The sequence below is a fragment of the Daphnia magna genome, unplaced genomic scaffold (assembly GCF_020631705.1).
Source record: "Daphnia magna isolate NIES unplaced genomic scaffold, ASM2063170v1.1 Dm_contigs388, whole genome shotgun sequence".
NCBI classification, from domain to species: Eukaryota; Metazoa; Arthropoda; class Branchiopoda; order Diplostraca; family Daphniidae; genus Daphnia; species Daphnia magna.
This window is the reverse complement of record NW_025533287.1, coordinates 7,167-21,392: the sequence shown is the minus strand read 5'-3', so window position 1 is coordinate 21,392 and position 14,226 is coordinate 7,167. Positions and strand designations below refer to the sequence as shown.

Below are 14,226 nucleotides of genomic sequence, written 5' to 3'. Positions count from 1 at the left end.
TGAATACACTGTTATACCATGAGTTTTTACTTCTATATGTAAACTGCATCAAATATACTTGTATTCAATGTGAATACACTGTTATACCATGAGTTTTTACTTCTATATGTATACTGCATCAAATATTCTTGTATTCAATGTGAATACACTGTTATACCGTGAGTTTTTACTTCTATATGTATACAGCATCAAATATACTTGTATTCAATGTGAATACACTGTTATACACTGTTATACAATGAGTTTTTACTTCTATATGTATACTGCATCAAATATACTTGTATTCAATGTGAATACACTGTTATACAACCCAGACCGGACCACGTCCCTCCACGTCGATGCATCCCGCCTTCACGGCCTAGGTTTCATCCTAAAGCAACAAGACCCAGCAACCAGCAAGTGGCAACTAGTCCAAGCCGGATCCCGGTTCCTTTCGTCGGCCGAGTCCAGGTATGCGATGATAGAACTGGAGTGCCTGGCGGCCGCGTGGGCCATGAAGAAATGCAGACCATTCCTCGAAGGACTACCGGCGTTCGACCTCATCACAGACCACCGGCCGCTGATCCCAATTCTCAACGAGTATTCACTGGACAAACTAGACAACCCGCGACTGCTTCGCCTCCGCCTCCAAATGACCCGCTTCATATTCACAGCAAAGTGGGTCCCAGGCAAGATCAACGTCGAAGCAGACGCACTCTCAAGAGCGCCAGTCGAACACGCATCAGAAGCAGACGAGCTAGCAGAAGGACCCAGCACCTTCCGAGCAAAAGGCGCGTTAATCGGACTCATAGCTGGATCACCCAACCAGTCACCCGACCTGAACCTGAAAGCAGTCCAGTTGGCAGCAGATGCCGATCCCGTCATGACGTCCCTCCGCGAGACCATCATCGCCGGATTCCCGAACGACAAGTGCAACTTGCCGGAGCAGCTGCGACCATTCTGGAACGCCCGCCACCAGCTGGCCATCGACGAGGACGACGGAACAATTGTAATGGGCCCCCGCGTAGTAATACCTCGCTCCATGGTCCGCCAAACAATCCAAGTCCTGCTAGGTATGCACCAAGGAGCCAGCAAGATGCGCCAGAGGGCCCGTTTATCCGTATTCTGGCCAGGGATGGATGTCGACATAGCCAACGCGGCAGCCGCCTGCGACTCATGCAACAGCCGTCTAGCGTCCCAACCCAAAGAAACCATCCGCCACCACGAACCAGCCACGCGCCCCTTCGAATTCTTACACGCAGATCTGGGAGAAGACAACGGGCGTCATTTTTTAGTCATCGTGGATCAATTCAGTGGGTGGCCCCACTTCACCATGTTTCCAAACAAGAACACCACGGCACGACGTCTCATCGACGAATTTCGCAGCTTCTTCGTCTCAATTGGAGGCGCCCCAATCAAAATCTGGTCCGACAACGGACTCTTCCCCGCGGCCGAGTTCCAAGACTTCCTGCGGGATTGGAAGGTCGGATGGGAGTCATCATCACCGCACTACCCGCAATCCAACGGCAGAGCTGAAGCAGGAATCAAGGCCATCAAAGCCCTCGTGACCGGATCACGAACGGGCGGCACGTTTGACCAAAAAAAATGGCCAAAGCGCTCCTCCTCTACCGAAACGCACCCCGCATGGGCATCCAGTCACCCGCACAACTAATCTTCAACCGACCCATCCGCGACGGTTTACCGGCACACAGGAGATCCTTCGCGCCAGAATGGCAAAAGGAAGCCAGAGAAATCGAGCAGAGGCAACGAAAAATGCTGGAGAAGACGACAAACTACTACAACCGCGACGCAAAGGATTTGCCGGAATTGACCACTGGCGACCACGTACTCATCCAACATCCAGATTCCAAGCGATGGACCACACCAGGAGTGGTGGTGGAAACTGGCCCAAACCGGGATTACACGGTCAAAACACCATCCGGCCGAATTTTTCGGCGAAATCGCCGTATGCTCCGCAAAAGAACAGTGGTAATGCCGGGAACGATTCCACCAGCCGAAAACGAACCAGTAGCAGCAGCGGAACCAATTCGACCAATCCCCACCATCGAAAGAGCAACGCCGACCACAACACAGCCGGAGAAGAGAACGGACGGGCAACTTGGCCAGCAAGTCGGAGTCGGGCGCGGCCGAGGACGCGGCCGGATTCCGCCTATACGCCAGTCAACCCGCATCAGCGTGCCAAGTAACCGATACCCGGCAGAAGATTGGACCAAATAACAAAACAAGAATCCAAGTCAACCAAACCAGAATCACCATTCAGTATATTGTTATTCTTTTTTTTTCCCTCATTGCATTAAGCGCCAATCCCTCCCCAGAAGTACCCGAAGGGACGCGAATTCAAAAAAAAAAAAAAAAAAAAAAGGAGAAAAGAAAAAGACATGTTGTAACCTCGCCCGTCAGAGGGCACACACAGCCGACCCACCATCTCGGCGGACAGAGGGGACGATCGGGAGTCTCCACGCGACTAGCTCGGCAGACGGTCGCAGCGTAGACCCATCTCACTCCCGTGCTAATTTGTATATTCTCTCTCGCCTCGTGTAAGTTGAATAAACGTGCATCACGAGTCCCAACACCATGAGTTTTTACTTCTATATGTATACTGCATCAAATATACTTGTATTCAATGTGAATACACTGTTATACACTGTTATACAATGAGTTTTTACTTCTATATGTATACTGCATCAAATATACTTGTATTCAATGTGAATACAATGTTATACCATGAGTTTTTACTTCTATATGTAAACAGCATCAAATATACTTGTATTCAATGTGAATACACTGTTATACCATGAGTTTTTATTTCTATATGTAAACAGCATCAAATATACTTGTATTCAATGTGAATACACTGTTATACACTGTTATACAATGAGTTTTTACTTCTATATGTATACTGCATCAAATATACTTGTATTCAATGTGAATACACTGTTATACCATGAGTTTTTACTTCTATATGTAAACAGCATCAAATATACTTGTATTCAATGTGAATACACTGTTATACGATGAGTTTTTACTCCTATATGTAAACAGCATCAAATATACTTGTATTCAATGTGAATACACTGTTATACCATGAGTTTTTACTTCTATATGTATTCTGCATCAAATATACTAGTATTCAATGTGAATACACTGTTATACCATGAGTTTTTACTTCTATATGTATACTGAATCAAATATACTTGTATTCAATGTGAATACACTGTTATACCATGAGTTTTTACTTCTATATGTAAACAGCATCAAATATACTTGTATTCAATGTGAATACACTGTTATACGATGAGTTTTTACTCCTATATGTAAACAGCATCAAATATACTTGTATTCAATGTGAATACACTGTTATACCATGAGTTTTTACTTCTATATGTATTCTGCATCAAATATACTAGTATTCAATGTGAATACACTGTTATACTATGAGTTTCTACTTCTATATGTAAACAGGATCAAATATACTTGTATTCAATGTGAATACACTGTTATACCATGAGTTTTTACTTCTATATATATTCTGCATCAAATATACTTGTATTCAATGTTAATACACTGTTATACCACGAGTTTTTACTTCTATATATAAACAGTATCAAATATACTTGTATTCAATGTAAATACACTGTTATACCATGAGTTTTTACTTCTATATGTATACTGCATCAAATATAATTGTATTCAATGTGAATACACTGTTATACCATGAGTTTCTACTTCTATATGTAAACAGGATCAAATATACTTGTATTCAATGTGAATACACTGTTATACCATGAGTTTTTACTTCTATATGTATTCTGCATCAAATATACTTGTATTCAATGTGAATACACTGTTATAACATGATTTTTTACTTCTATATGTAAACAGCATCACATATACTTGTATTCAATGTGAATACACTGTTATACCTCGAGTTTTTACTTCTATATGTATACTGTATCAAATATACTTGTATTCAATGTGAATACACTGTTATACCATGAGTTTTTACTTCTATATGTATATTGCATCAAATATACTTGTATTCAATGTGAATACACTGTTATACCATGAGTTTTTACTTCTATATGTAAACAGCATCAAATATACTTGTATTCAAAGTGAATACACTGTTATACCATGAGTTTTTACTTCTATATGTATACTGCATCAAATATACTTGTATTTAATGTGAATACACTGTTATACCATGAGTTTTTACTTCTATATGTATTCTGCATCAAATATACTTGTATTCAATGTGAATACACTGTTATAATACTGCATCAAATATACTTGTATTCCATGTGAATACACTGTTATACCATGAGTTTTTACTTCTATATGTAAACAGCATCAAATATACTTGTATTTAATAAGAATACACTGTTAAACCATGAGTTTCTACTTCTATATGTAAACAGGATCAAATATACTTGTATTCAATGTGAATACACTGTTATACCAAGAGTTTTTACGTCTATATGTATTCTGCATCAAATATACTTGTATTCAATGTGAATACACTGTTATACCATGAGTTTCTACTTCTATATGTAAACAGGATCAAATATACTTGTATTCAATGTGAATACACTGTTATACCATGAGTTTTTACTTCTATATGTATTCTGCATCAAATATACTTGTATTCAATGTGAATAAACTGTTATAACATGATTTTTTACTTCTATATGTAAACAGCATCACATATACTGGTATTCAATGTGAATACACTGTTATATCATGAGTTAATACTTCTACATGTAAACAGAATCAAATATACTTGTATTCAATGTGAATACACTGTGATACCAGGGTTTTATCTTCTATATGTAAACAGGATCAAATATACATGTATTCAATGTGAATAAACTGTGATACGATGAGTTTTTACTTCTATATGTAAACAGGATCAAATATACTTGTATTCAATGTGAATACACTGTTATATTATAAGTTTATACTTCTACATGTAAAAAGAATCAAATATACTTGTATTCAATGTGAATACACTGTTATATTATGAGTTTTTACCTTGATATGTAAACAGGATTAAATATACTTGTATTCAATTTGAACGCACTGTTATATTATGAGTTTATACTTCTACATGTAAACAGAATCAAAAATACTTGTGTTCAATGTGAATACACTGTGATACGACATGTTTTATCTTCTATATGTAAACAGGATCAAATATACTTTTATTCAATGTGAATACATTGTTATACGATGACTTTTTACTTCTATATGTAAACTGCATCAAATATACTTGTATTCAATGTGAATACACTGTTATACCATGAGTTTTTACTTCTATATGTATACTGCATCAAATATACATGTATTCAATGTGAATACACTGTTATACCATGAGTTTTAACTTCTATAAGTAAACAGCATCAAATATACTTGTATTCAATGTGAATACACTGTTATACCATGAGTTTTTACTTCTATATGTAAACAGCATCAAATATACTTGTATTCAATGTGAATACACTGTTATACCATGAGTTTTTACTTCTATGTGTAAACTGCATGGAATATACTTGTATTCAATGTGAATACACTGTTATACCATGAGTTTTTACTTCTATATGTAAACTGCATCAAATATACTTGTATTCAATGTGAATACACTGTTATACCATGAGTTTTTACTTCTATATGTATACTGCATCAAATATACTTGTATTCAATGTGAATACACTGTTATATCGTGAGTTTTTACTTCTATATGTATACAGCATCAAATATACTTGTATTCAATGTGAATACACTGTTATACACTGTTATACAATGAGTTTTTACTTCTATATGTATACTGCATCAAATATACTTGTATTCAATGTGAATACACTGTTATACCTGTTATACAATGAGTTTTTACTTCTATATGTATACTGCATCAAATATACTTGTATTCAATGTGAATACAATGTTATACCATGAGTTTTTACTTCTATATGTAAACAGCATCAAATATACTTGTATTCAATGTGAATACACTGTTATACCATGAGTTTTTATTTCTATATGTAAACAGCATCAAATATACTTGTATTCAATGTGAATACACTGTTATACACTGTTATACAATGAGTTTTTACTTCTATATGTATACTGCATCAAATATACTTGTATTCAATGTGAATACACTGTTATACCATGAGTTTTTACTTCTATATGTAAACAGCATCAAATATACTTGTATTCAATGTGAATACACTGTTATACGATGAGTTTTTACTCCTATATGTAAACAGCATCAAATATACTTGTATTCAATGTGAATACACTGTTATACCATGAGTTTTTACTTCTATATGTAAACTGCATCAAATATACTAGTATTCAATGTGAATACACTGTTATAGCATGAGTTTTTACTTCTATATGTATACTGAATCAAATATACTTGTATTCAATGTGAATACACTGTTATACCATGAGTTTTTACTTCTATATGTAAACAGCATCAAATATACTTGTATTCAATGTGAATACACTGTTATACGATGAGTTTTTACTCCTATATGTAAACAGCATCAAATATACTTGTATTCAATGTGAATACACTGTTATACCATGAGTGTTTACTTCTATATGTATTCTGCATCAAATATACTAGTATTCAATGTGAATACACTGTTATACTATGAGTTTCTACTTCTATATGAAAAAAGGATCAAATATACTTGTATTCAATGTGAATACACTGTTATACCATTAGTTTTTACTTCTATATATATTCTGCATCAAATATACTTGTATTCAATGTTAATACACTGTTATACCACGAGTTTTTACTTCTATATATAAACAGTATCAAATATACTTGTATTCAATGTAAATACACTGTTATACCATGAGTTTTTACTTCTATATGTAAACTGCATCAAATATACTTGTATTCAATGTGAATACACTGTTATACCATGAGTTTTTACTTCTATATGTATACTGCATCAAATATACTTGTATTCAATGTGAATACACTGTTATACCATGAGTTTTTACTTCTATAAGTAAACAGCATCAAATATACTTGTATTCAATGTGAATACACTGTTATACCATGAGTTTTTACTTCTATATGTAAACAGCATCAAATATACTTGTATTCAATGTGAATACACTGTTATACCATGAGTTTTTACTTCTATGTGTAAACTGCATGGAATATACTTGTATTCAATGTGAATACACTGTTATACCATGAGTTTTTACTTCTATATGTAAACTGCATCAAATATACTTGTATTCAATGTTAATACACTGTTATACCATGAGTTTTTACTTCTATATGTATACTGCATCAAATATACTTGTATTCAATGTGAATACACTGTTATACCGTGAGTTTTACTTCTATATGTATACAGCATCAAATATACTTGTATTCAATGTGAATACACTGTTATACACTGTTATACAATGAGTTTTTACTTCTATATGTATACTGCATCAAATATACTTGTATTCAATGTGAATACACTGTTATACACTGTTATACAATGAGTTTTTACTTCTATATGTATACTGCATCAAATATACTTGTATTCAATGTGAATACAATGTTATACCATGAGTTTTTACTTCTATATGTAAACAGCATCAAATATACTTGTATTCAATGTGAATACACTGTTATACCATGAGTTTTTATTTCTATATGTAAACAGCATCAAATATACTTGTATTCAATGTGAATACACTGTTATACCTGTTATACAATGAGTTTTTACTTCTATATGTATACTGCATCAAATATACTTGTATTCAATGTGAATACACTGTTATACCATGAGTTTTTACTTCTATATGTAAACAGCATCAAATATACTTGTATTCAATGTGAATACACTGTTATACGATGAGTTTTTACTCCTATATGTAAACAGCATCAAATATACTTGTATTCAATGTGAATACACTGTTATACCATGAGTTTTTACTTCTATATGTATACTGCATCAAATATACTAGTATTCAATGTGAATACACTGTTATAGCATGAGTTTTTACTTCTATATGTATACTGAATCAAATATACTTGTATTCAATGTGAATACACTGTTATACCATGAGTTTTTACTTCTATATGTAAACAGCATCAAATATACTTGTATTCAATGTGAATACACTGTTATACGATGAGTTTTTACTTCTATATGTAAACAGCATCAAATATACTTGTATTCAATGTGAATACACTGTTATACCATGAGTGTTTACTTCTATATGTAAACTGCATCAAATATACTTGTATTCAATGTGAATACACTGTTATACTATGAGTTTTTACTTCTATATGAAAAAGGATCAAATATACTTGTATTCAATGTGAATACACTGTTATACCATGAGTTTTTACTTCTATATATATTCTGCATCAAATATACTTGTATTCAATGTTAATACACTGTTATACCATGAGTTTTTACTTCTATATATAAACAGCATCAAATATACTTGTATTCAATGTAAATACACTGTTATACCATGAGTTTTTACTTCTATATGTAAACTGCATCAAATATACTTGTATTCAATGTGAATACACTGTTATACCATGAGTTTTTACTTCTATATGTATACTGCATCAAATATACTTGTATTCAATGTGAATAAACTGTTATAACATGAGTTTTTACTTCTATATGTAAACAGCATCACATATACTTGTATTCAATGTGAATACACTGTTATATCATGAGTTTTTACTTCTATATGTAAACAGAATCAAATATACTTGTATTCAATGTGAATACACTGTGATACCATGGGGTTTTATCTTCTATATGTAAACAGGATCAAATATACATGTATTCAATGTGAATAAACTGTGATACGATGAGTTTTTACTTCTATATGTAAACAGGATCAAATATACTTGTATTCAATGTGAATACACTGTTATATTATAAGTTTATACTTCTACATGTAAAAAGAATCAAATATACTTGTATTCAATGTGAATACACTGTTATATTATGAGTTTTTACCTTGATATGTAAACAGGATTAAATATACTTGTATTCAATTTGAACGCACTGTTATATTATGAGTTTATACTTCTACATGTAAACAGAATCAAAAATACTTGTGTTCAATGTGAATACACTGTGATACGACATGAGTTTTAACTTCTATATGTAAACAGGATCAAATATACTTTTATTCAATGTGAATACATTGTTATACGATGACTTTTTACTTCTATATGTAAACTGCATCAAATATACTTGTATTCAATGTGAATACACTGTTATACCATGAGTATTTACTTCTATATGTATACTGCATCAAATATACATGTATTCAATGTGAATACACTGTTATACCATGAGTTTTAACTTCTATAAGTAAACAGCATCAAATATACTTGTATTCAATGTGAATACACTGTTATACCATGAGTTTTTACTTCTATATGTAAACAGCATCAAATATACTTGTATTCAATGTGAATACTTTGTTATACCATGAGTTTTTACTTCTATGTGTAAACTGCATGGAATATACTTGTATTCAATGTGAATACACTGTTATACCATGAGTTTTTACTTCTATATGTAAACTGCATCAAATATACTTGTATTCAATGTTAATACACTGTTATACCATGAGTTTTTACTTCTATATGTATACTGCATCAAATATTCTTGTATTCAATGTGAATACACTGTTATACCGTGAGTTTTTACTTCTATATGTATACAGCATCAAATATACTTGTATTCAATGTGAATACACTGTTATACACTGTTATACAATGAGTTTTTACTTCTATATGTATACTGCATCAAATATACTTGTATTCAATGTGAATACACTGTTATACCATGAGTTTTTACTTCTATATGTAAACAGCATCAAATATACTTGTATTCAATGTGAATACACTGTTATACCATGAGTTTTTATTTCTATATGTAAACAGCATCAAATATACTTGTATTCAATGTGAATACACTGTTATACACTGTTATACATGAGTTTTTACTTCTATATGTATACTGCATCAAATATACTTGTATTCAATGTGAATACACTGTTATACCATGAGTTTTTACTTCTATATGTAAACAGCATCACATATACTTGTATTCAATGTGAATACACTGTTATACGATGAGTTTTTACTCCTATATGTAAACAGCATCAAATATACTTGTATTCAATGTGAATACACTGTTATACCATGAGTTTTTACTTCTATATGTATTCTGCATCAAATATACTAGTATTCAATGTGAATACACTGTTATAGCATGAGTTTTTACTTCTATATGTATACTGAATCAAATATACTTGTATTCAATGTGAATACACTGTTATAACATGAGTTTTTACTTCTATATGTAAACAGGATCAAATATACTTGTATTCAATGTGAATACACTGTTATACCATGAGTTTTTACTTCTATATATATTCTGCATCAAATATACTTGTATTCAATGTTAATACACTGTTATACCACGAGTTTTTACTTCTATATATAAACAGTATCAAATATACTTGTATTCAATGTAAATACACTGTTATACCATGAGTTTTTACTTCTATATGTATACTGCATCAAATATACTTGTATTCAATGTGAATACACTGTTATACCATGAGTTTCTACTTCTATATGTAAACAGGATCAAATATACTTGTATTCAATGTGAATACACTGTTATACCATGAGTTTTTACTTCTATATGTATTCTGCATCAAATATACTTGTATTCAATGTGAATACACTGTTATAACATGATTTTTTACTTCTATATGTAAACAGCATCACATATACTTGTATTCAATGTGAATACACTGTTATACCTCGAATTTTTACTTCTATATGTATACTGTATCAAATATACTTGTATTCAATGTGAATACTCTGTTATACCATGAGTTTTTACTTCTATATGTATATTGCATCAAATATACTTGTATTCAATGTGAATACACTGTTATACCATGAGTTTTTACTTCTATATGTAAACAGCATCAAATATACTTGTATTTAATGTGAATACACTGTTATACCATGAGTTTTTACTTCTATATGTATTCTGCATCAAATATACTTGTATTCAATGTGAATACACTGTTATACCATGAGTTTTTACTTCTATATGTATTCTGCATCAAATATACTTGTATTCAATGTGAATACACTGTTATAATACTGCATCAAATATACTTGTATTCAATGTGAATACACTGTTATACCATGAGTTTTTACTTCTATATGTAAACAGCATCAAATATACTTGTATTTAATAAGAATACACTGTTAAACCATGAGTTTCTACTTCTATATGTAAACAGTATCAAATATACTTGTATTCAATGTGAATACACTGTTATACCAAGAGTTTTTACTTCTATATGTATTCTGCATCAAATATACTTGTATTCAATGTGAATACACTGTTATACCATGAGTTTCTACTTCTATATGTAAACAGGATCAAATATACTTGTATTCAATGTGAATACACTGTTATACCATGAGTTTTTACTTCTATATGTATTCTGCATCAAATATACTTGTATTCAATGTGAATAAACTGTTATAACATGATTTTTTACTTCTATATGTAAACAGCATCACATATACTTGTATTCAATGTGAATACACTGTTATACCTCGAGTTTTTACTTCTATATGTATACTGTATCAAATATACTTGTATTCAATGTGAATACACTGTTATACCTCGAGTTTTTACTTCTATATGTATCCTGCATCAAATATACTTGTATTCAATGTGAATACACTGTTATACCATGAGTTTTTTTTTCTATATGTAAACAGCATCAAATATACTTGTATTCAATAACAATACACTGTTATACCATGAGTTTCTTCTTCTATGTGTAAACAGGATCAAATATACTTGTATTCAATATGAATACACTGTTATACCATGAGTTTTTACTTCTATATGTAAACAGCATCAAATATACTTGTATTCAATGTGAATACACTGTTATAACATGAGTTTTTACTTCTATATGTATTCTGCATCAAATATACTTGTATTCAATGTGAATACACTGTTATACCATGTGTTTTTACTTCTATATGTATACTGCATCAAATATACTTGTATTCAATGTGAATACACTGTTATACCATGAGTTTTTACTTCTATATGTAAACAGCATCAAATATACTTGTATTTAATAAGAATACACTGTTATACCATGAGTTTCTACTTCTATATGTAAACAGGATCAAATATACTTGTATTCAATGTGAATACACTGATATACCAAGAGATTTTACTTCCATATGTATTCTGCATGAAATATACTTGTATTCAATGTGAATACACTGTTATAACATGATTTTTTACTTCTATATTTTAACAGCATCAAATATACTTGTATTCAATTTGAATACACTGTTATACCATGTGTTTTTACTTCTATATGTATACTGCATCAAATATACTTGTATTCAATGTGAATACACTGTTATACCATGAGTTTTTACTTCTATATGTATACTGCATCAAATATACTTGTATTCAATGTGAATACACTGTTATACCATGAGTTTTTACTTCTATATGTAAACAGCATCAAATATACTTGTATTTAATGTGAATACACTGTTGTACAATGAGTTTTTACTTCTATATGTATACTGCATCAAATATAATTGTATTCAATGTGAATACACTGTTATACCATGAGTTTTTACTTCTATATGTAAACAGCATCAAATATACTTGTATTCAATTTGAATACACTGTTATACCATGAGTTTTTACTTCTATATGTATACTGCATCAAATATACTTGTATTCAATGTGAAAACACTGTTATACCATGAGTTTTTACTTCTATATGTAAACAGCATCAAATATACTTGTATTCAATATGAATACACTATTATACCACGAGTTTTTACTTCTATATGTATACTGCATCAAATATACTTGTATTCAATGTGAATACACTGTTATACCATGAGTTTTTACTTCTATATGTAAACAGCATCAAATATACTTGTATTCAATGTAAATACACTGTTATACCTTGAGTTTTTACTTCTATATGTAAACAGCATCAAATATACTTGTATTCAATGTGAATACATTGTTATACCATGAGTTTTTACTTCTATATGTATACTGCATGAAATATACTTGTATTCAATGTGAATACACTGTTATACGATGACTTTTTTCTTCTATATGTAAACTGCATCAAATATACTTGTATTCAATGTGAAAACACTGTTATACGATGAGTTTTTACTTCTATATGTATACTGCATCACATATACTTGTATACAATGTGAATACACTGTTATACCAAGAGTTTTTACTTCTATGTGTAAACAGCATCAAATATACTTGTATTCAATGTAAATACACTGTTATACCATGAGTTTTTACTTCTATATGTAAACAGCATCAAATATACTTGTATTCAATGTGAATATATTGTTATACCATGAGTTTTTACTTCTATATGTATACTGCATGAAATATACTTGTATTCAATGTGAATACACTGTTATACGATGACTTTTTTCTTCTATATGTAAACTGCATGGAATATACTTGTATTCAATGTGAATACACTGTTATACCATGAGTTTTTACTTCTATATGTAAACTGCATCAAATATACTTGTATTCAATGTGAATACACTGTTATACCATGAGTTTTTACTTCTATATATATTCTGCATCAAATATACTTGTATTCAATGTTAATACACTGTTATACCACGAGTTTTTACTTCTATATATAAACAGTATCAAATATACTTGTATTCAATGTAAATACACTGTTATACCATGAGTTTTTACTTCTATATGTATACTGCATCAAATATACTTGTATTCAATGTGAATACACTGTTATACCATGAGTTTCTACTTCTATATGTAAACAGGATCAAATATACTTGTATTCAATGTGAATACACTGTTATACCATGAGTTTTTACTTCTATATGTATTCTGCATCAAATATACTTGTATTCAATGTGAATACACTTTTATAACATGAGTTTTTACTTCTATATGTAAACAGCATCACATATACTTGTATTCAATGTGAATACACTGTTATACCTCGAATTTTTACTTCTATATGTATACTGTATCAAATATACTTGTATTCAATGTGAATACACTGTTATACCATGAGTTTTTACTTCTATATGTATATTGCATCAAATATACTTGTATTCAATGT

The 14,226-nt window shown here is 31.2% G+C and overlaps 1 protein-coding gene across 1 annotated transcript; it reads left to right on the top strand.

Moving 5' to 3' along the window:
• The first annotated feature begins 1,584 nt into the window (after positions 1 to 1,584).
• Positions 1,585 to 2,217, top strand: LOC123468629. Its single transcript, XM_045167905.1, has one exon. The coding sequence runs from the start codon at positions 1,585 to 1,587 to the stop codon at positions 2,215 to 2,217; it is 633 nt and encodes a 210-aa protein (XP_045023840.1).
• Positions 2,218 to 14,226: the final 12,009 nt, after the last annotated feature.

Coding starts and splice junctions, on each gene's coding strand:
- LOC123468629 (XM_045167905.1), top strand. CDS start 1,585: ATGGCCAAAGCGCTCCTCCTCTACCGAAACGCACCCCGCATGGGCATC.